Genomic DNA, 25,125 nt, shown 5'->3' on the forward strand with positions numbered 1-25,125 from the left:
AGGAATCTGCAGCTTATCCAGATGACCATCTGCCTGTCTGAGACCACTGAGCACAAAATTCTGAACGTCTGTTAATCCGTTTTTTTGCAGTCAGGCTGCATAAATCATTTCTAATACAAGCCATGCATCATGTTAAACAGATTGTTTCCATATAGTCAAAAAAAAAAACACCTTCGTATAATGTGATTTATATTCTGGCATCTAATCTAGTAAAGTCAACAAGAGCAGAATATAAATTAATCTATGTTATTTAAATAAGCACATTCTGAAGACAACAAATTTGTACCTACATCAAGTATACAATCTTACCACATAGAGCCCTTGTTGGTTGCAGTAACCAGCAAAATGAGTATTGGAAAGCATTTTTATCTAATATGGAGCATTTTAGCCCAAAACATTTAGGAATGAAAACCATATCAATGCTCAAGTAATGCAATGAGCTTCAAATAATATGAAAATAAAGGAAAATTTTAAAACCTACCCAAGAAAGTGCATGTAAAGGGGATCCACACGATGGACTGTTTTGCTTCACGATACCTAGATTGACATCAGTTGGAGAGATAATTGGATTCTGGACTCTGCTTACTTTGTGATCCTTTGCTGTAGTTGTATCTGAATATTATGAAATATGTAATTGAAAAATAATTTTCAATTTCAACATTAAAACATACTGTGTATTGCAACAACATAACCGATCAAGAACTGAAATTACTTCACCTTTCTCTATATGTCCTGTTGCTCCATTAAAGGCTGCAGTTTCAGGGCTTTTGCACAGCTCATGTGTCTTTTTACATTTTTCTGAAAAGACAAGTATACTGAGTTTCTACATCAATGCCCATTCAATTCTCATATTAGAAGTTATTGTATTTACCAAGAATATCCTTCATGCCCAATTATACCCCATCTCCTCAAAAAGATTTCCCAAAATGAAAGAAAAACATAATTTTGTACATGAAAAGTTGCACAATGATATTTTCCTTCACAGGTCAGATTAACATTGAGAAAGCAGCAGGTCTTTCTGCAGAACATTAATTATCAAGAAACTGAAAAAGCTTCAAATGCAACATTTCCAAATTTGCAAATGACAAAACTAGATGGAACTGAGAGTGTCATAAGGAGGCTTCAAGATGATTTAGGCTGAGTGAGTGAACAAGGATGTGGCAAATGTAGAATAATCACAGCATCATTATGGGGTGGCGATTTGGCCTATCGTACCTTCACCTTTTCTTCAAATGTGCATCATATACTGCTTTTTTTCTCCCATAACCTTGGACATTGCTTCTATTCAAAGAACTATCCAATACGTTCTTGAATGCCTCAAATTGAACCTTTCAAGACAATGCATTCCAGAGCTTAACCACTCACCATGCTAAAAAGTCGTTTTTCCCCTTTTCACATTTGCTCCTTTTGAAAATTACTTTAAATCAATCCCCTCCTGCTTTTGTTCCTTTTACTAGTGGAAATAATTTCTTCTCATCTACTCTACCCAGATTGTGAAAATCTCTATCGGATCTCCTCATAATTGCCTTCTCTCCAATAAAAATAGTCCTAACTTCTTCAATCTACCCTCCTCTCTGATATTTCTCATCCCTGCATCCATTCTTGTAAATTGCTTCTTCACTCTTTACAATGCATTCACATCCTTCTAATAATGTGGTGCCCAGAACGGTATCTCGTATAAATTCAACATCACCTCTCTTCTCTTGAATGCATGGTTCTGGTTTGCAATCAGTTATTTTCCTGATCTTTAATTGGTTCAAATGGCTCCCAGACCCTTGGTTCTGGGCACTAGAATAATGTGAATACAAATTAAGAGACTGTAGACAGTTTGCTTACGGTATAAAAAGATAACTATAATACGAGAAATAGGTAACTCAGTAAATTTGAAGTTAATGAATACACAATAACACACTAGTATTTAAAAATATGCTATTGAAAGAAAGGGGTTACCACTATTAGACACTATTTACTGATACACAGAAAACAAAGCATGTTTAAACTTACACTCTTGACTAGTATTTCTAACATTAGGGTCCCAATTCACTGTCACCACCCGTGTCTCCTTTCCTGCTAGCTAGGTTGAAACTTTAGGATCTTGGAAATTTCCGTTTACCACTCAATCTAGTTTTGAAGTGGGCCTGGCTCTTCTGGCTTGCTGTACCCAGAGCCTGGATGAAGACTTCAGGCTGCATAGGCTTTTCAGTTTGAGTTGAGTCTGCTGATATGGTACAGCATGTTTTGGACTTCTGGTGAGTACCCAACTTTCTTCTCTGTCCATAGGTTTTACAAGGAGGTTTTCACCTCCGGTTGTGACTAAGAACTTGCAGCTTCAGTAGATTCGGTGATTGATCAGATTTGTTGGTGTGCAGTTTGGAAGTTTATGGTCAGTCATTGAGTTTCTTGCCGTTTGCCTCAGGTTGGAAAGGCCTGTATTTGGAAGCTCTTGTTCAGATTGCTGTCTGGTGAGATCAGGGCTGGTACGTTTACTGACTGTGGGCTCCATTATCTCTGCACCAAATCTATGATTGTCATTGTGCTCTTGATGTTCTCTTCTGATATTAATTGGCTCTTTGATGGTTAGAGTATGTCTGAATAGATTTTGATCAAGGTTGAATGCCCGTATCGCTGTAGGCCCTAGACTGTCTGTGCTGGGTCACCAGAGGTGTAAAAGCTGTCTTGGGCTAGGGTCTGTTGGTTTCGGTCATTGCTCTTTTAGGGAGGTGGTGTAAATTGGGATTCCAGGCTGAACAATAGCCCCAGACAGCAAGCTCCATCCTGCTAGTTGTGTTGTGTATTTCCCACAGGACCTAGTCTCGCTGTTTTCTTTTCAGAAGTTTGTAAGTCCAGAGTTCTGTCTATATATTTTAATATAAGGAATCTTTGCTCAATCTTACATGTACTTTACGTTCCTATTAATAAAGCTAAGAATGCTGTACATTTCATTAATTGCTCTCTCAACCTGTCCTGCAACCTTCGGTGATCTGTGCACATGTTCAAGAGGTTTCGCTGCTCCTGCACTCACTTTAGAATGGTATCTTGAGTGAGAGTCTTACTTAAGTGGTGTTAGATTCGGAAATGTTGACACACAAAGAAACATGTATTTCATTGTACAGCAGTCACAAGCAAAAAACAAGCAGGTTCAGTAAGCAGGTAGGAAGGCAACTGTTATGTTAGCCTTTATCGCAAGAGTGTTTAAATATAGAAGCAAAGATATCTTACTTTTGTTTACAAAGTTAAAAATCACAACACCAGGTTATAGTCCAACAGGTTTATTTGGAAGCACTAGCTTCATCATGTGGCGCTCTGAAAGCTAGTGCTTCCAAATAAACCTGTTGGACTATAACCTGATGTTGTGTGATTTTTAACTTTGTACATGGCAGTCCAACACTGGCACCTATAAATCATTACTTTCATGTATTAGCATTGTGTGAAGTTTTGGTCTCCTTTCCTAGGAAAAGATACATTTGACGTAGACAGAATGCAGTGAAGCTTTCCCAGACTGATTCCTGAAATAACAGGATGTTCATATCAGGACAGATTAGGTTGAAGAGGTTTGTACTCACTGGAGTTTAAAAGACTGGGAGGGCCTCTCATTAAAACATATGTGAATGTAGGAGGCATGAATAATAAGTTTGCAGGTAACACCAAAACTGATAGTGATATGGACAGTGAAGTAGATTATCTCAGAGTACAATGGGACCTTGGGCCAATGGGCGAGGAGAGGCAGATTGAGTTTATTTAAAGAAATACAAGGCATGGCATTTTGATAAGTCAAACCAGGGTCAGGAATCATGCAGTTAATATTAGCACTCTGGGGAGTGCTGCCAAACAAAGAGACCCAGGGATACAGGTGCATTGTTCTTTGAAAATGGAATTGCACATAGACAGGGTGGTGAAGGCAGCATTTGGCAGACTGGCCTTTATTGGTCATAACACAGCAAAAGTGAGGACTGCAGATGCTGGAGATCAGAGTCTAAATTAGAATGGTGCTGGAAAAGCACAGCAGGTCAGGCAGCATCCGAGGAGCAGGAAATCGAGGTTTCCTGCTCCTCGGATGCTGCCTGACCTGCTGTGCTTTATTGGTCATAACATTGAGTCTAAGAGTTAGGATGTCGTGTTGTAACTGCACAGGACATTGGTGAGACCACTTTTAGAATACTGCATACAATTGTGGTCGACCTTTTATAGGAAGGATGTTGTTAAACTTCAGAGGGTGCAGAAAGATTTAAGAGGATGTTGTCAGAACTGGAGGGTTTGAGTTATAGGAGATACTGAATAGCCTGCAATTCCTCCCCACCCCAGGGAGTGTCAGAGGCTGAGGGGTGACCTTATAGAGGTTTCAGATCATGAGGGGCATGGAAAGGAGGCAAGGTCTTTTTTCCTAGGGCATAGATGTCTGATACTGGGGGATATGCATTTAAGCGTGAGAGGGGTAAGTTCAAAAGGAGATGTGAGGGGCAAGTTTTTTTTTACACAGTGATAGGAGTCTGAAATGCACTGCCAGAGTGATAGTGAAGGCAAATATGACAGGGGCATTTAAGGAACTCTTAGATAAGCACATCAACATGCAAGGAATGGAGGGATATGGAACAAAGGCAGGCAGAAGGGTTTAATTTACTTCGGTGTCATGTTCAGTACAACATGAGCCAAAGGACTCGTTCCTATGCCGCACAATTCTATGTTCAATGTATCAAGAATATAGGGAGATACTAAAATAGAGAAACAGTGCCAATCATATTGAGTGATGGAACAGGCTTGATGGGCCAAATGCTCCTATTTTCTATGTTTCTTAGAGGTCCTGCCAACGGCTCTGCTCCTGCAGCTGAAACTATATTTTCTGCGCAAAGACCCAAATTAAAATTTTGCTACTTTTCAATTTTGGGTTATAAATCAGATGCCATTTGATCAAAGCTCAAATGTTACTTTTCTCCTCCGTTAGTAATACAGCGTTTTGCTCATTGCCTTTTTTGGTGGTTCATCTACACAGTACCCATCTCCTCATTTGTCCCTTGATACAAAAAAATGTCACGTACTCAGGACTGCACATTTTTACTGAGGGCCTTCATGTGACATGATGCCCCATGATAGTTCGATCTAGAGTGCAAGACTGATTTCTTATCTCTCTCTCTTTGGCACTGTTCTGTCCAATTAAGGTATTTGCACCAAAACATGATGCAGCAGATAGACCACTTGGTGCCACTTTGAATCCTCTCTCATGATTACCAAAAGATGATATAGATGCAGTGTTACCATGAGCCCACTACTATTCACGCTCCGAGGTTACAATTGATCAGATGGATGCAGTACCATTGTGCAGTTTCATGTCACCAGTAGCAATAAAACAAGGAAACAGACAATTGGATGACAACCACAATGTTGCTTACAAAAACTACACAACTGCAGCACATTCCATTATTCCATGATTTGACCAGCAAGAGATCCGATAGAAAGCAATGCTATCACAAGTAGATCCAGAGTTGCAAACTCACTGACAAATAAAACGCACCTCAGGAATTTTAATATATATATCTGTTTAATTTAGTTATATATCAGTTTTAATTTTTAATCCACTTATTTTATTGAGAGTTTTCCAATAAAAGATAGTAGATTATAGAAATAAATAACATTGGCATAGTACCAGGAATGCTGCAAACATAGGATATATTAATCATTATAACTTGTATATTAAACTGTAATTGAATAATATTGGGCATTCACAATGTCATCCATTATTTGGCCACAGATGCCTGAAATGTCGCCAAAGATGCCTAAAGTGCCAGGAGCTAAATTACACAAAGAATCCCTTCAAAAACATTACTGATGAATAATTTAGTATGCAATTGATTTTCAGCATCAGCAGAAATTCAGAGTAAAAAAATTCAGGAAATAATTTTAGCTGAAAAGGAGCCAGTGACATTGCAAGCAGATGAGTACTGACAGAAAGGTGATGCTCAGAATCTCCTGCCAAGAAGCAGCTCTGTTAGTTATTCAGCTCTATACTTCGTGATGAAACATTCAATTATCTCCACGGCCCTCACTTCCCACCATCCACCCCAAACAAGCAGATGACTACTCCCATGCTTCCACAAATCCAGCTATGTAATTAGTATTAACAGGAATAATTTAGCAGAGTCATATTGCAATTCATTTCACTCTGAAGAAATATCTGTTTTTTTTTAAACATTGCCAGATGGCATGCCCACTGAAACTTGGATGCACCAGTAACCTCTGAATAGTTACTCAAGTTAAATTAGGTTTCACTATTAACAAATGTTCCTGTTACAAGTTATGTTATTCTTTCTTAATAACAGAATTTAATAGCATTTGGATCAGCATCCTTATCACACATTCAATTTTTCGCTCTTCTTTTACCGTAGAACTTTCTTGTTTGTGAACAATAGTTTAATTGTCTCAAAAAGAATTGACAGATTCAACAATCATCTCTGGCAGGAAATTACAAATTTGTTCCAATCTGTGCACAAGTGTACAATTTCTTATCACATCTTTAATTCTGTTGAGAGCCAGAAGTGCCCTCCCAAAGACCAAGGGAGACTACGCAAACTTTCCTTCCACTCACTTTCTCCTCCACCCACCCGTATCTGACTTACCTGAGGGCCAGCTGTGGTGAGATGGATAGTTTCAAATTTTGTGAAAAACAGGCAGATGACGTGATCAGCTAGAGAGATTAGTTTGACACTTGAAAAACAAACTTAAAATTTCCACCCAACTGTGGTGACAAACTATTGAGTTTCACCATAATATGACAGTGCTTGGATGGCAAGCTACTCTTTCTCTCGTAACCACTCAAAAAGTTGCATGTCATTTAATCAACAATTAATACAAGCTGCTACTCAGATGTATTTAACAATGTACTTTGCAAAGCTTATGCATCATGTCACATGTCTCTTGTTCATTTGCCATTATTGGTATCAGTGAATTTACCCATTTCCCACAAGGCTTGTTTGTTCACTGTGGACAGGTTTTCCTGAATCATAACTAGCTGACTCATTCTTTAGAAGGGCAGCAATGACATGATGTGCAGTTTGAACACTAGCAAAGTTATCCTGTTATCCACATTGTATTTGTCCTCTTTATATCAATTGTAATGACAGGTGTAGTAAAAGGTGTTTTGAATTTCATTGTACCACCCACTACAAGAGCAAGAATTAGAACACAGAAAAATAGAATATGCATCTTTCGACTGCACGTGTACAAGGTACAATGTTGCTCGTTGTTACTGGTGGAATTTTCAATAATAGATATTTTGTCAAAATCAATTTGTACCAAACTACCTCATAAACATCCATATAATGTATAAAATTAAAACTAAAGTAATTCAAAGTGCTCAAAAGTTTGGTTCAATTATTTTTGCTCTTACCCTCTTGCGCCACTTCCCACAGATCAAATGCAATTCTGAAGGCCTGTGCAACGGTTAAGGTTACAGCTTGTGCCTGTATCAGAGAAAAACTAGTGCTTGTTAATTAAGCAGCAACAGCAGTTCAAAATTACTTGAATCTTAATAATTCAGATTTATATCAAATAAGAGGACAAGACAAGCTCTGAAACGTTTTAGTCAATAATTAGTTAATGCGCGCCATACAAGGTTCTTAGCGTCCGAGTGCAACAGGGCCTTGATCACATGGGCCAATGGGCCGAGAAGTGGCAAGTGGAGTTTAATTTAGGTAGGTGTGAGGTATTGCATTTTGGGAAGGCAAATCAGGGCAGGGCTTATACAGTTAATAATAGGCCCCAGGGAATGTTGCCAAACAAAGAGTCGTAGGGATGCAGGCGCATAGTTCCTTGAAAGTGGAGTTGAGGGTAGACAGGGTGGTGAAGGAGGAGTTTGACACACTTGCCTCCAATGGTCAGTGCACTGAGTATAGGAGTCAGGATGTCATGTTGTGGCTGAACAGGACATGGATGAGGCCACTTTTAGAATACCACATTCAATCAAGGCTTTCCTGCTATAGGAAAAAAGTCGATGAACTGGAAAGGGTTCAGAAAAGATTTACAACAATGTTGCCGAGACTGGAGATTTTGAGTTACAGGATGGGGCTGAACAGGCTGGGGTTATGTTCCCTGGAGTAGTGGAGGCTGAGGGGTGACCTTATACAGGTTTATAAAATCATGACAGACATGAGTAGGGTGAACAGCCAAGGTCTTCTTCCCTTGGTAGGGGACAGCAAAACTAGAGGGCAGAGCTTTAAGGTGAGAGGGGAAAGACTTAGAAAGGACCTGAGGGGCAACCTTTTAACACCGAGGTAGAGTGTGGATAGAATGAGTTGCCAGAAGAAGTGGTGGAGGTGGATACAATAACATTTAAAAGGCATCAGGATGTGTAACTGAATAGGAAGGGTTTAAAGGGATATGGGCCAAGTGCTGGCAAATGGATCTAGATTGTATGGACAAGTAGGACTGAAGAACCTATTTCTGTGTTACATAACTCTATGACTCAAAGAGCTGATCGGATTTAGAATATCCATCAGTCTCGCCTCTTGTAACATAATGGTTCGCACTTTGGTGGTCAAACCTGAATTTAGCATTACTTGGTGAGGCAATGGGACCAGTTGGCAGCCTCTGTCATGTTTGCTACAAAGGCAGTGGGTTGAGAAACTGCATTACTTGCTAGCTTCTGGTTCCCCAGGGTCCTCTCCTCAGCCAGCTGAAGTTTTTTTTTACTTTGCCTTTTCTAAAGCCTTTTCAAATAGTCAGTTTCCAGAGATAAAAAGCTGAAAACCACTAACTCCTAGTTGTTAGCGTCCATGACTGGCATCTGCAGATCTTGCTTGCATATGCTATGCAGCAGAGATATGGACCCCAAGAGGCAATGAACTATTGGCCAATTCATTATGCAGAAGGTCTTGACAGGTATACAGCCAATTATCTGATGAACATGCTTGGGCTATGCAGGCATTGTGTTTTAGCCATGTGTGTTCACTGATCCTTTACCATGGCAACATGATGGGCAAGGCCAGTTATGACAGGACACCATCAGAATCCTTGGAGATCTGCAATAGTGTTAAATAGGTTGCATTCTGCACCAACTCTTTGGCATTCCTTGCTTCTGTTACATGCCTTCAGATCATCTACACAAGTTATCTTCTTCCATATCTGAACTGATGTAAAGCTGTTCAGCTTTGCTTGCTTGAGGTACAAAACAAATGTGTATCAAGTTCACATCACAGTTGTTCTGCGTTGTTTATAACACATTAACATTCTGTATTGTGGAACACCTTCAATGGCAAATGGACAGATTCTCGTGTCTGTAAAATGTTTGGCTTGACTATCAGCATCAGGAAGCTAGAGTCCAGGACGTTGCCATCTTTCAGCATTGCCAACGTGGATACTAGAGGTTACATCTCTAGTACATCTCTAGGTTGTACAATCCCAGCAATCTGTTACTGGAGCTGAAATCTGCAGCTGTTACATCTATTCTAAATAAGAGCTTGTGGAACACAACATGATGGGGAGATGGGAACCTGATGGTATTATTGCTAGATAGCTAATTCAGAGAGCCAGGGAATGTTCTGGAGTACCAGATTTGAATCCTGCCTTGGCAGATGGTGGAAATAACATTAAAAATCTGGAATTAAGCATCTAATGATGACCACAAACTGCTGATTTGGCTCACTTTAGAGAAGGAAACTGCTATCTTTTCCTGGTCTGGCCTATATGTGACTCCAGAATCTCAGCAGATTCACATCCTGTGAATGAAAGAGATCAGCACTGTGACAGAGTACACAAACTACAAGCCTGCATCCTCAGCATATTCCCCTACAGTGGGGAGACTTGGACGACATCGACAAGGCAAGGGAAAAGGCTGAACAGTTTCCAAATTCACTGTCTCAAGTGGAATTTCTTAGCAGGGTAAGGTCAATAACTCAGAAATCCTGATGTCAATTCCATCAAGTTAGAACATAAGCAATATAATAATTAATTCAATATGTGCCACTGGCAAAAAGTCAGTCTAATTATGTCATAAAATGCAATTGTTCAGCAAATAAAAGTATATCTGAAATTGTCCATTAATTGTCATTCACAGGCTCATGATAAAGAAGTGGAGGCAATCTAGATAGCTCAAAAGAGATGCATCAGTTTTTTTCTCATAGCAGGAAAGAAAAGACAAGGGAACAAGATACTTCGTCGAGAGTTTGCTGCTGGAAAAGCACAGCAGATCAGGCAGCATCCGGGGAGCAGGAAAATCTAAGTTTCTGACCTGCTGTGCTTTTCCAGCACTACACTCTCGACTCTCATCTCCAGCATCTGCAGTCCTCAATTTCTCCTCCATTAAGATACTTTGGTCCATCAGGTTATAGTCCAACAGGTTTAATTGGAATCACTAGCTTTCAGAGCTGTGCTCCTTCATCAGGGGATTGTGGACTAAGACTGCTGCCTCACAGTGCCATTGACCTGGGTTCAAATCCCACCTCAGGCAACTGTCTACGTGGAGTTTGCACATTCTCCCAATATCTGTGAGGGTTTCCTCCGGGTGCTCCGGTTTCCTCCCACAGTCCAAAAATGTGCAGGTTAAGTGAATTGGCCATGCTAAATTGCCCGTAGTGTTAGGTGTAGGGGTATGGATTCTTTGGAGGGTCGGTGTGGGCTTGTTGGGCCGAACAGCTTGTTTCCACACTAAGTAATCTAATCTAAAGTTCACTTGGGAATGTAACTTTTAAAACAAGTTTTGCGATTTACATATGAAAGTAGTGAAAGTAACATGGTCATTCTAACAGATGAGTGACTTAACAAACAATCATGGTATTTTTCAATGTATAATTTCAGTTACATCACACTATAAACTTTTGCTACAAATTCTGTGTCTTACAATCGTGTACTCCACAACCAGCTGATGATGGAGCAGTGCTCCGAAAGCTAGTATTTCCAATTAAACCTGTTGGACTATAACCTGGTGTTGTGTGATTTTTAACTTTGTACATCCCAGTCCCATACCGGCATCTCCAAATCTTGGTCAATCAGGGCCATATTCTCATTAGCTATTTGTTACGCATTCTTCACTGGGAATAAGATGATAGATTGTTGCAGGTATATTGAGATGCATTCACATCCAGTAAATCTTGGGGTTGTTGAAATCATGGAAATCTGATCCACACACTGACTAAATTCAAAAGTAATTCAGTAACATACAAAATAATTACATAGTACAGGAATATGTACTGGGAACCTGTTCTATATTATGTAAATGCTGTATGAGTTGCAATAGTTCTAATCTCCCAAGAGCCAGGATTAAATTTATATCTCTATCCCCAAATAGTTAATGGTCTGCTTTTAATATGCAAATTAATTTATCCTAGATCTTTTCTCAATGTCAACATCTTCAATCCTATAATCCCATTAGTCAGGTTTGGCAGGGCATTGGCCTTTTTGCATTTCACCTTCTGATAGTTCATTACTCAGTACCAATTATAGCAGCCACTAGATGAAGAACAGATTTAGGAATGAAGAAAAAGACAAAAACTTCATAGAAAATAGAACAGAAACTTTAAAACATAAACAAATGAACTGTGTGAAAATAACAACATAAATGTGTCTTGCTGTAAATGACTGCTTAACGTAGTGAAACAGATCTGGTATTATTCAATTCCTTACTCAATTACTTCTCTCTCATATTGACAACTTTATACTGCACCAGATTCCAACACGGTTATTTCATGCCATTTGACAAAGATCACTTTCCATTATTAACCTCCAAAATCATTAATTATGAAAAGAAAAAGCAAATATGAGCCTGTTAATGCTTATTCTAAATTAACATCTCATCATATTATCTTGAAACTTACGATTTTTTTCTTCGGACAAAGAAATGCATGGCATTCCAATGTCTCATTTAGCTGACTCTGTGCAATGTATGCAAAGACCTTGTCCTGAGTCTTGTCTGCAGTGCAGTATGATATTCTGTTGGGAGAAAATTACTTATAAGCACATACAATCAAATATCTCTGAAGACATTAAATTCAATAAAGTTTGTCTATATTAGGGATGGACTGATTAGCAAAATACTTGAAAAACTCCCATGCAGATCTCTGGCACAAGGCTGTCTGATTCTGTTACACTCGCTCAGGAGGAAAGATGGACCCTAATTTTAAGACCTCACTAATGTTGAGCATGATAGCAGATTTCAGCAAGTAGTCTGCAAGAATGCTGAAATAGGCAGACAAGGCAGACACAAATTTTATGTGCGCAATGTATCAAATGACACACTTTGAAAGAAACAAGATGAATTAGTAGTGTTATTTAAATGGTACAACTTTGAAAGAAACTTCCTGCTCTTCCTTTAGGCTCACATGTACCAGCACAAGGACTAGTGACAACAGCAGTTTGGCAACAGATGTCAATGCTGATTTTGAGGGTGGTACAAGAATGGAGGGATCTGAGGTTGCAGTCCCTGAATGGTTAGAATAACCTGCAGCCAGAGCAAGGCACAAGCAGGCACCTGCTCAGTGGGTAAGATCACATTAGTTCTGCTACAGAGACCTAAAATTAGCACTTTGAAGGGACATTGCATGGAAGGCAACTTATAGGTAGTTACAATAAAATGTCCTGTACATGGCATGCTGGTTTTTTGCTGGGTTTATCAATGTCAAGCAGCATGAAGGTGCTCAGCTCACCTACTTGGTACACTGTTTTGCACAGAGCTTAAAGTCTTACCTTTTCATTATTGAAGTAGTGGCCAACCCCAATGTTGCACTTGAAGACCCAACCAATGTGCATCTGATGGCTGCTGTCTCAACTCATATTGCAACACAAGGAGAAATCATTCTTGGTGCTGCAGTGGAATCTCAGGCCTCTGCAGTACAAGTTGTGCTTACTGCCAAGTTAGGGAGATGTGAAACTGTGTGAAGGTACAGTATGGAATAATGCATAGACGTATATAAAAGAACCATTAAATCAGTCTAGAAGACAATGGGAATATAGTCAGGTTAACGTACAAGACAGCATGGCAAGACTGGAAGTTATTTATTTTAATGCAAGGTAGCCGCAGGTAATGCAGATGATTGAGGGCATTGATTAATACATGAACAAGTGGTATAATTGCTACCACAGAGCCATGTTGAGGCTGGGACAGAACTGGTAGCTCAATGTGCTGGGGTGTAGAATCTTTAAGTGTGCAAAGGAGGTGGTGTTGTCACAATATTGGTCAAGGAGTCAACTACTGCACAAGGACAATATTATGGAAGGTTCCTTAAACGAGACCTCAAGGGTAGAATTTAAACACAAACAAGAGCCAATCACCTTGCTGGGCGGTATAGTATGGACATCAAATTATCAGAGAGATAGGAAGATGGATTTGTAGGAAAATCTTAGAAGTGTAAACAACAGAGTAATAACAGAAGGGGATATCAACTTCCACAGTTTTAACTGACACTGTGGGAAGCTAGAGAAGAAATTGCAGAGCTCTTAGCAGAGATATTTGGATCATTAACAGCAAAAGATGAGGTGCCAGAATACTAGAAGGTGGCTACTGGTGCATCATTATTTTAAAAAGGCAGCAAGGAAAAGCCAAGGAATTGCAGATTGGTGAGCCTAACATCAGTGGTGGATAAGTTGTTGGAGGGCATTCTGAGAGACAGGATCTACATGCATTTTGAAAGGCAAGGACTGATCAGCAATAGTCAGTCAGCATGGTTTTATGCATGGGAAATCATGTCTCTCAAATTTGATTGAGCTTTTTGAAGAGAGGATAAAGAAGATGGACGAAGGCAGAGTGGACTTTAGCAAGGCCTTCAATAAGGTTCCATATGGTACACTGATTAACATAGGATTCAAGGAGAGCTAGCCAACTGGATATAAAATTGGCTTGACAGTAGGAAACAGAGGGTGATGGTAGAGGGCTGTTGTTCAGACTGAAGGCCTGTGACCTGCGGTGTGCCGCAGGGATTGGTGCTGGGTCCGATATTGTTCGTTGTTTATATGAATAATTTGGATGAGAATGTAGGAGGCATGTTTTGCAAGTTTGCAGATGACACCAAAATTTGTGGTATCGTGGACAGTGAAGAAGGTTAAGAGTATAATGGGATCTTAATCAACCGAACTGGACAATCAAGGAATGGCAAATGAAGTTTAATTCAGAAAAATGCAAGGTGTTATAGTTGCCAAAACAAACGAGGGCTGGTCTTACACAGTTAATGATAGTCCAGGGGAATGTTGTTGAACAGAGACATTTAGGGGTGCAGTTACATAGTTCCTTGGAAGTTGTGTCACAGGTAAAGGACTGGAAAGAAATGTCAGTTAATTGACAGAAATAATAACAGTACAAGACAAAATGTGGCATGATGAAACAGAAATGAAGGACGTAAGACAGACCCTGGGATGCGTGAATAGTTATAGCAGGTTACTCAAGTTAGAGAAAAGTACAGATGTGAGAACCTGGCAAAATGGAGCAGACTCTTTTTTTTGCTCACAAGATGGGTAGAAGAAGAAGCAAAATCAAAACTTGGGAAAGACTTTAGCAGAATTGAGAAAAATGTGGACCTTGAATAGATTAAGCAGATCACAGATGTGGATGCTCCACCTTAACTTCTGGCAGTGGCAGAGGGATACAATGCGACTCAAATGGACAGTAACTTAGCAGGGCCCTTTGAAATGTAAGCAGTGAATGTAAATGCTCTTTAATACATGAATATTAAATGTCTTTTTATATATCATGATTTTAGGTTTCATTCAAATTCCCTACTATTTGAAAATGAGGAACAAACCAGCCATCAGTGAGAGTTTTTAAAAAAAAAGAAACACACTGCCAGACCGCTTTAACAGGTCAGCTCGTGTAGTTTAGAAACATACCCAAAGGACTGTTATTATATCATTATGAATGTTTGGCTGAGTTTGATGATTATTTCAGCAGAGGAATTAGAGTTTATTATTTGCTTGACTGCTTAAAGAGCTTGTAGTAATGAATCAAGTGTCTTTGACATGGATCTGAAGAGAAGTTCGTTTTGAAAAGAGATCAACCATTTGAGGAAGTTTAAAGGCTCTGACTACATTTCATAGAAACTAGGAGAAGTAGATCATCAGGCCTTTCAAGTCTGTTCTGTTGTTCAATATCATCATGGCTAATTGCCCACCTCTATGCCATATTCCCAGCTTCTCCCTAGTGCTCTTGGGGTCTTTAATATCAAAGAATTTATCTCTTTCTTGAATATACTCAGTGACCCAGCTTCTACAGCTCTGTGTGTAGAGAATTCCATTTTGAGTGAAGAAATGTTTTCTCATCTCAATCCTAAACAGCCTACCCCATATCCTGAAACGGTGTACTCCAATTCTAGACTGCCCATCCAGGGAAAATATCCTCCTTGCATCTAGTCTGTCTGGCCCTGTTAAAATTTTATGTATTTCAATACAATTATTCTCCTGTAATTCTACTAAACTAAATTCTAACAAATTTTATAGTGTTTTTTTAAACTAAGTGTGAATAATTGGAAACAACTTAATTGCACGAACTTTTGTTTCCATGATCCCTGAAGGCTGTCCATGGGGAACAATGGATGGAGGCTTGTTAAAGTGGCATGAGAGATATGAATGAGCATTGTATGGGTAGAGCCACAAAGGTAGGTGTAACAGAGATGGCTGAGGAGGGTGTGAAGGTAAGTTCCAGCAAACAGGGGCAGGCCTACTAACCAGCTTGCCTCAGCACTCAACCATCCCCATCGCCACTTAGCCTTTTTTTTTTTGCTGACTCTACCCCATCCGTCCACCCCACAGTCAAAATGATTGCAAAGGCAGCCAGTTAAATCAAGTCGGACCTGTCAAGTGAGGACATTTCCTAGGTCATACTGCCCACCTTGGAGGGTAACGAAAGTCCAACCCTATAAGGTGCAGACAAATCAATAGGAAAAGTTCAAGGCAAGCATCAACCTGTTCCTTTCCTCTGTTTATGTACCATACCAGGTTCAATAAAAGAGCAGAACAATCAGTTCATCAAAATAGCTTAAATAAACAAAGCAACAGATAACCTTTCAAATTTAAATGTAAGTAGAAAGAGGAGAAAATTGTAAAAACACCAAACGGTAGAGCATCACCTGTTAAATACAATACCTGTAAATAGAGACGTTTTCTATAAGTTCATTGGTTGTAGTATCTTGTAACATTATCCCCCGAGGTGAAACAATTAGGGTAACTTTGAGGAATTTCTTTCCACTTGCTTTTGCCTAAAATCAATCAAATTAAAAATTACAATTATTTTAATATTACAGTATCAGGCTACTCAAAGGACAAATAACCAGACAGTCCAGTTAACTGGAGATATGTATATTACAAAGAAAGTTAATATTTTACATAGAGTCATAGAGATGTACTGCATGAAAACAGACCCTTCGATCCAAGCCATCCATGCCGACCAGATATCCCAACCCAATTTAGAAACTATATTTTTGTACACAAGCATACAAAGAATGAGAAAAATTGTTGCTTTACATTTCACGATGATCTACTGAGACGGCTCAAAGCTTGGTCAAGGAAGCAGTTTTTAAGGAGCACCTGACAGCACCGATAAAGAGATAGAAAAGTAGAGAGATTCAGAAAAGGAAATCCAGTGCTTAGGACATGGACAACTGAAGAAGCAGTCACCAATGGAAAAATGAAACTGGTGATTTGTAAGAAATTACAAATCACAGGTGAGCAAATATTTGAGGGTTGTTGGACTAGAGGATGTTAGGGTGATAGGACCTGTAAGGCCATGGAGGGAATCCCAAATCAAAAAAACTTCTGAATACTTGTAAGGGCCAACAACTGAAATGGGCAAAAAATGGTGCACTATAAATTCAAGCTTTTATCAATGAACATAGCATAGCTGACAAGTAAGCATTACACATTCAATAACAATTATCTACAACAGGAAACACCTCCCCATACATTTCCAAATGGAACAGAACATTGTATTTGGAATCATTCTTGGTTTATTGAGAAACTCGCATGTATCCTTTCAAAACCATGGTACTAACTGGTTGCTAAATGGTACATTAACTGCTTTAAAATGTGTTTTCTTTTGAAAAGACTGCTAAGGATGAAGCCATCAACAGCAGATATAGTTGCTCTCTGGTATCTTGTCCAAGTAACTGTTTTTTGAAGGGTTAACACACTTAAACACATAGGGCATCAGATGACACCAATTTTGCCATCCCTTCTGTCACAGTTCCTTGAGACAAACCTCATAAGTGAAATGGCAAGTTAAAGCTCCAATGGAGAGCGCAGTCCTTGCTAACCAGGTTCACGTCAAGCAGGGGTTCTGTCCAGTCAATCTCCACTGAGGCCTCCATACAAACCCCAACTGCACTTGTGAAGAGACTCAAAGAATGCTGTACATGACCAAGGAGTGTCTCCTCTACAGACTTAGTGACAGACTAACCACTTTTAATTCAGCAAAGGAAGTTATTACCTGGTAAGTAAATCCACATGTCCACATACATACACATACAGTTCATCACCTAAGTAGCGCACAGTATTGAATAACCTGTTGGTCCTTATTGCACACTCCAAGTGTTACTGATGTATTCCAGTTGTGCCCACAATTAAGCAGCATTTGATATTACTCCTTTCTGGTCAATACGGGACCATGTCAATGCTGCCAGGTGATTATATTAGTATATTTTTTCAGATTGGAGGAAGGTTTGTAATGGAGTTTCCCAGGTAACCAATAGAATCCACGCTTTTTCCTCATGTATGTTATGATCTGGGTCTTGGTGTTCAGGGATCAACTTCAATGTTTGCAGATGATATGAAACTTGAAAGCACTGTAATCTGTAAGGTGGACAGTGTAGAACTCTAAAGGTCATGGACAAGCTGATGGAGTGGAAAGATAAAAGTTCAGTGTGGAGAAATGTGAGACGATGCATTTTGGTAGGTACTGCTGAGACAGAATATTAAATACAGTGTACAATACTTTAGAAGGTGAAGGAGCTGAGGGAGCCTGGTGTATATGTGCACAGATCACTAAATGTGGAGACGGCAGACAATAAAGCATACTGAATCCTGTTATTTATGAATAGGTGCACGGAGTACAAGAGCAAGGACAGCATGCCGGATTTATACAAGATGCATTTTAGACCTCTGCTAGGTCACCATGTAAAGTTCATGGTGACAAACTATAGACTACAGCATGGACAGACTAGAAGAGATTTACTAAACATGATTCCAGGCAAGAGCAACTTCAGTTACATTGATATATTGGAGAGGTAAGGACTGTCGTTCTTTGAGAAAAGGTCACGAAAAGGAGTTCTGTCAGATGCTTTGAAAATCATTAGTGGTCTGAATCGATTGAGTAGGGAGAAACTGGTCCCACTCTCAAAAGGTTTAAGAACAAGAGGTCAAATATTTAAACTGATGCACAAACGTAGCAAAAACTAAGCATGAGAAAAGAACATTTTTACTTCAATGGATCTGGAATGCACTGTCTGGTGGAAGCAGAGACAATCAAGGAATTCAAAGGCTGTTGGATGATAACGTGAACAAAAATAATTTGCAAGGGTATGGGAAAGGGCAGATGAATGGCACTAAGTCATAATGCTCATTGGAGAGACCACACAGACACCGTGAACCAAATGGCCTTCCCTTCTGTGACATAACAATTCATATGTTTATATTCTAGATGAGCTGGGCGCTCAGTCCAGCAACATTCCAAGCTTCAAACCTTTTCTACAATGTGTGTTAAGTGTAGATATACCAGCTCTAGAACGAATTCAAATCAATCCCAATACATGCAATTGAATGATCTCTTCCTGTCTCTTTGCAATTCACGTGTGGGTTATAAGCATCACTGGCTGGTCCAGCATTAATACCCATCCCTAATCCATAAAATCCACAGCATAGAGACTTGAAATTTATTAACCTCTATAAGCAATTAATTTAGATTTTGGGAGCATGAATTTGGAATATTGAAAGATGCAAACAGACAATCTATTAGATGCAGGCAATCAGGCTGTATACGGTGCACATTGATAGCTTATACATTAATTTTACTATTGGTTTGATCATATGATAATTCATGCTTTTTTAAATCAAATGTCAACTTCCTGCTTTTGCTATTTAAATGAAGTCATGAATTTATTTAGTTGGTTGTGCTGACAACTTGCAACACCCTCAGTTAAGAAGTTAAGTTCCAAACCAATATTTGCCTTATTTATCCTCACAGGTAGTGTGACAAGAAACCAAATCAATGCAAGCTGTAAAACTGTGCATATAAAATATATATAACACACATAGAATACATAAATATAAAGGAGGAATAAGAATAGGTCATTTGGTCTCATTAGCATGCTCTATCATTCAATAAGATCATGGATGACTGGATTGTATCCTGAGCTCCACATTCCTGCCTAGCCCCTAAAAACAAATCTACAAGTCCTTTATTATGAAAATTTGCATTAAAACAATATTCAATGATCCTGCCTCCATTCCTGCATGGGAAACAGAGTTCAATGCTTGCAAACCAGAGGGAATAAAGTTTCATCTGTGTCTTAAATGGGAAGTTCCTTATTGGTAAAAAAAGTGTTCCTCTCAGGATCTTGTGTGTTTCAATAAAATTGCTTCTCATTCTTCAGAACACCAAGAGATATAGCCTTCCCAATCTTTCATCGTCAGATAGCCTCCTAGCCCTTAACTGCCACCCATCGTAGCTATCAGTCAACATTAAATATACATTAAAATGTATAGAACAATCATTTGTAAAAATAGAAGTGCATGTGTCACTATTAAATGTGGTTGATATGAACTCAAATTTGGTAACTTGCATTTTTTTTGTATTAATCAGGGCAAGCATGACTCCTCATCATTCCTGAACATATATAGCTTTCAGGTAAGATAATGGAGGAGATTAAAAAAGGTGGGGGTAGAGCATTATTGGTTAAACAATCAATCACAGCAGAGAGGAGAAATTATATGGAAAATGAAGCATCAAACGAGGCCATGCAGATTAAGCTTAGAACAAAAGGAGCAGCCACATTGTTAGATGTGTACAAATATGTCAGCAAATTTCTGAGTGCAGAAACAATATGGCTATAATAGTTGAGGATTTCAATTACCCAAATATCGACTGGAATACCACAAAGGGCACACAATTCTTAAAATGCATCCCACAGAACTTTTCTAGCCAGCGTGTAAGAAACCTAACGTGATATAGTGCAATCTTCTATTCAGTCTGGAGAAATGAGGCAGGAATAACTAATGAACTTTCAGTTGTGATTATAATACTGTTATCAAAAGGGAAAAAAACAGAACATGTGTAAAAGTTCCAAACTGGAAGAAAGACAACTTTACAAAGCTGAGATGAACTGGCAAAAGTGGACTGGGTGCAGCTACTTGAGGGGAAGTCAGGGATAAGTTAGTGGAATGCATTCAAAACAGTAATGATCAACAGACACTGTAGACATGCCCCCACAAAAATTAAGGATGATACTCCCAAACCTAGGGTCTCACGATTATCCAGAAGGATAAGTGCAAGATCAAGCAGAAAAATTGAGCTTATGACTACTTCAAAAAATAGTAATACTTGAAGAAACTTAAGAGTAGTGTAGAAAGCAGATGGGTGAAGTGAAAAAAGAATCTCGGAAAGCAAAATCCAGTTTTGGATTTTCTAATTTTGATTAGTTTAGCAAGTACTCTCCTCTTTTCTGTCCACAACATTTCCATTTTTTTTAAACCTCTTTTAGGGTTATACTCATTACAGTGCTGTCCTTATACATGTCACACATTTACTTTAGCACAGCATTACACTGTCAGTAGCAGAATGAATAGCAAATTACCCTTCTTCAAAAACAGTTCTTGCCAATATGTTAAACAATATTTGGAATGGGAAAAGTGCCAAACTTAACCACAGCCCAAGGGTCTTGTGTGTGACCTCACTACATTTCAGACTTGTCACAAGTCAAACCTTTTCATCTGACTTCCCAGCATCTGAGGGAGGTGATGTCACTGGGCTAATAACACTGGGCTAACAATGTTGAAAAAGGGATTGGAATCACACAATGAGAGATGGTGCAATTTGAACTCAGTACAATCTGGATGTAAAAATCTAGCCTAACAATAATCATAATGACCACTGTCATAAAGACCCATCTGGTTCAGTAATGTCCTTTAAGAGGGAAAAATCTGCCTATTCTTACCTGTTCTGGCCTACACGTGACTCCCCACCCACAGCAATTTCGTTGAGTCTTAACTGTTATGAATTCTGATTAAAACAAAACTGAACAGACCACCCAGCATCAACCCAGGCACAGAAAATGATAAACAGAGCCCTGTTGGCCTGCAAAAACTTTAAATATTGCACTCATCAGAACTGGAACATATGACTTGGCCGTTGTTATTCCAAGACACCTCTTTCTATTGTTTGAGAAGAGGATGCTGATTCTTTGGGCCATCATTTCCAGGGAGAGGTAACTAGAGCAGCTAATAGTGTTACTGTACCTTTGAGTGTGAAAGCTGGCAAGGATTTAACAAGCACAGAATTTGCTGAAAAATTTAAGAATGTAACATTTGGCTATGAAACAAATAATTGAGCTGAGGAGTTACGGTACACAACAAATTCGAATTTGGCCAGTTTAAATTATGCCCCAAAATACCAAAATCAAATCGAATTGTAATTTTACTGTGTTAACGACATCAAACCAATGAGACGATCCGATGTTTTGGGGTTTAAACATCGGGCATTTTGAACAGTTAGCCAGAGCGACGAAGAGCACCAACAAGCACAGACTGCCTGCAGAATTGCTCTCGGAAAGGAACCTGTTCATATGAAATCTGTGCAGAAGACTGAAGAAAAGACCCAGAAAAAATATACAGAGCAAGATAGACAGTTGGCTGGTTTTGAAATTTGAACTTTTTTGTAGAACTTAATTGGGGATATTATTGGATCAGTATAGTGTTAGAGAGTGGGAGGTAGATAAATTGATCAGACAAAGGAAATTTACAGTGTTGATAGTTGTTTACTGTTCTTGGAGTTAAAGAATACATTGTTTTTTTTTCTTTTAAATAGTAGGATTTGGTAGTTCTTTGTTACCCGTACTTTTACAGATTATGAGGTAAAGTGAGCTTGTGTGTGTGTCTGGTTTACCCAGTATCATAACAACTGCCCACCTTAATTCTCAGAGGGTAGATTCTGATTGGTCAGGATGTGATGTTGAGATACAGCAGACATTGGCTGCCTTCATTATACCTTTTCTTTTTAAGAAAAATTGGTTGGCCTGTTAGTCCTTTGCACCGAAGTTTGATGTTGATTTTTACAATTAATGAGAACCATTAGCACTGTTGTTCAGATAGGTGGCAGGGATTACTTACTGGGATCATCATTTAGTGGTTTCAGTATCCAGTGTGATCTAATGATGCTGCTCTCATGATGGCCAGAGTGAAATACAGGCTAGTTAAAAAAATGTCAAATTATTTGGCATGTAACAGGAAGATCAGGTTGTTGCAACAGCAGTTCAGTGATCATTTAGGTGGCATAGTAAAACCTATCAATTTATAAAAGGTTCTTACCAATTGGAGGGGTTGAGCTACAGGGAGAGGCTGAAGAGGCTGGGGTTATTTTCGCTCAAACGTCAGAGGTTGAGGGGTGACCTTATAGAGGTTTATAAAATCATGAGGGCCTGGATAGTGTAAATAGACAAGGTCTTTTCCCAAAGGTGAGGCAGTCCAAAATTATAGGGCGTAGGTTTAAGATGAGTGGGAAAAGATTTAAAAGGAACCCAAGGGGCAACATTTTCACGCAGAGGCTGGTGCGTGTATGGAATGAGCTCCCAGAGGAAGTGGTGAAGGCTGGTACAATTATAACATTTAAAAGGCATCTGACGGGCATATGAATAGGAAGGATTCAGAAGGATATGGGCCACATGTTGGTAAACGGGACTAGATTTATTTAGGATATCTCGTCTGCTTGAATGAGTTGGACTGAAGGGTATATTTCCATTCTGTATATCTCAGTGACTTTATGATCATAAGGCAGTCCTCTAATGGAAGAAAGGGTGAGAGACAGAGACAGAAAAATACAATTGGTGGTGCTTTAACCTGAGGGTCACCATGCCTCAGGCAAGTGAGAGTTCAGTAGGGTGAATCCTTTATGATAAGTTCAGCAGGTGTGTGAGATTTGAATCCATGCTATTGTCATCACGCTGGAAATCAGCTATCAAGCCAAGTAAACTACAGTTTTACTGACAAGCAAGAATCTACAATAACAATGTGTTTATTTTCCACCTTCAATGTACTAAAACGCCTCAAGGGGTTTGTTACAGGGACCAAAAATAGTGGCATTCATATTCCCAATATTAAGCTGCAGGACAGTTTCTACATCCAGTTCTGGAGGTCAGGCACATAGCATAATAAATCAGAAGCAATGGAGGAGTCAACAGTGGTGGTAATGCTGGGTATCAGTGTATGTGTAGAACCTGATATGCACTCAGATGTTGCTGCTGAGACAAGCTCGCAGATGAGAAACAGATCAAGCAGTTGGTTTGACAGAAAACTTGACATTAAAAGTAGCCTGGGTACATTTGCAATTTAAACCATCATAAAACAACAGCTCTCATCTTGAGAATGTGCAAAATGTACAATATCAGAGTTTATTTCATATTTACTGCAGCTAAAAGCAATAATCTTCACAAAACTGTGCTTGAATGACTGACTTGACAAACAAATAAACTTAGCTAATGCAAAAAGCATCTGAGGGTTGGGCAGTGGGGGGGGGGGGTTAGAGATAATGTTACATGTTATTAAAAATAGCATTTTAGTGCCAATGTTTCCTGTGTTCTGTCTGGTTTGTGCAGTGTGTTGATTGGAGTCATTTCTCAATAAACATCCCATTGTGCTTTATCCCAGACATTTGGTAGAGGTCTGGCAGTTCTTCACTTTCTAGTTGTGAACAGGAGTAGATTAATGTATACAATCATGTAGTAAGGGCTTTTATGAACAAAAGAGAAAAACAGGCAGACAAAGTCTTTTAAAAAAGCAAGCCAAGGTCAGAGAAGGCAAGAATCCAGTCATAAAGCACCTTGACAAGAGCTGTTAAAATTTACATTTTCAATGTTCTTCAATAAATTAAAATAAAATTTAACACATTGCATCATTTAGAACTCTACAATTCCACACTACTCCCATTTGAAGTGGCTGCACATTTTGTGGCTCTTGGCACCATTATGGCACTTCTGGGCGATGTTTCTTTCAAAATCATTACTCACAAAGAAATGAATGATGAACTGGCCAGAGAACAGAAAGTGGTACTTTGCTATCAAATATGCCTTTGACCAAATTATGGGCAAAAGGCCAACAGCAAAAGAAAAACAAGTCCCAATAAATCCCTTTACAATTCAAACATGACTGCAAGGCAGTGTTGTCTAGTAAATTTGAACACAAATTCAGACGATCTTTACAAGTTTAAATGGTACACTTTTCTGGTCAGTGAACAAAAATCCCTATACATCCTGTGTTGCTCTAAACTCAAATCAGGGATATGTGTCTTCACACACACTTCAGCAGAAATGCAGAGCCAACCTTGAGAGAATAGAGGAGAACAAAATAAACTATTTTCCCATGATAAACAATTAAGAGTTGTGCTTTGTTCCATGTTGTGTTTAACTTTAACAATAAAGATAATTTTGTGCTAGAGAGGACAGATTGTTCCAAAGGCCTGGATTTTGAGGGAAAATACCACCAAACACTGAGGTATTGACTGATACTGAAGACCTTGATGTCACCACAAATTCTGGCAAACCTATCCCAAAAACAGGAAGCTGACACGTGCCTCAATGGGCTCTGGAGGATGCTGGGCAATTAGTCACTTTAGAAAGTGGCAGCTAGGAGGCTGTAATTCTATAACTTGGGCTAATGGCTAAGAAGCTATGCTTAGAGTCAATACATGCAGGCCCAAAACATAAATGTAATTGTCATGTTGGATCTCCTTTTTGCAAATCAAATTTGCTAAAACTTTTCACTGCAACTTGCAAAACCAAAATTACCAGCTAAAATCATACAATCCTACAGTGCCAAAAGAGACCATTCATCCCATTGAGTCACTAAAGAGCATCCCATCTGGACCCACCCCATAACCCCATATTGACCATAGTAAATCCACCTACCTTGGACACTACGGGACAACTGAGCATGCCAATTCCCCGAACCTGTGCATTTTGG

The 25,125-nt window shown here is 39.1% G+C and overlaps 1 protein-coding gene across 4 annotated transcripts in view; it reads right to left on the reverse strand.

The window, feature by feature from the left end:
• The window catches only part of LOC122543767 (low density lipoprotein receptor adapter protein 1-like), a 110,825-nt gene that overhangs the window by 30,669 nt on the left and 55,031 nt on the right, over nucleotides 1–25,125 (reverse strand). For all 4 annotated transcript variants that reach the window (XR_006310132.2, XM_043682530.2, XM_043682523.2 and 1 more), the window contains exons 3-7: nucleotides 16,051–16,163; nucleotides 11,799–11,913; nucleotides 7,379–7,451; nucleotides 718–798; nucleotides 482–612 (exon numbers count right to left, since the gene is read on the reverse strand). Coding sequence is in view for 3 of the 4 variants with exons in the window: in XM_043682530.2 (XP_043538465.1) it covers nucleotides 482–612; nucleotides 718–798; nucleotides 7,379–7,451; nucleotides 11,799–11,913; nucleotides 16,051–16,163 (513 nt within the window). In the remaining variant the exon portion in view is untranslated. The remainder of the gene's footprint in view (nucleotides 1–481; nucleotides 613–717; nucleotides 799–7,378; nucleotides 7,452–11,798; nucleotides 11,914–16,050; nucleotides 16,164–25,125) is intronic.

This window comes from Chiloscyllium plagiosum, unplaced genomic scaffold (genome assembly GCF_037043375.1).
Source record: "Chiloscyllium plagiosum isolate Xiang-an unplaced genomic scaffold, Cpla_swu_hap1 HiC_scaffold_3, whole genome shotgun sequence".
Taxonomy (NCBI): Eukaryota; Metazoa; Chordata; class Chondrichthyes; order Orectolobiformes; family Hemiscylliidae; genus Chiloscyllium; species Chiloscyllium plagiosum.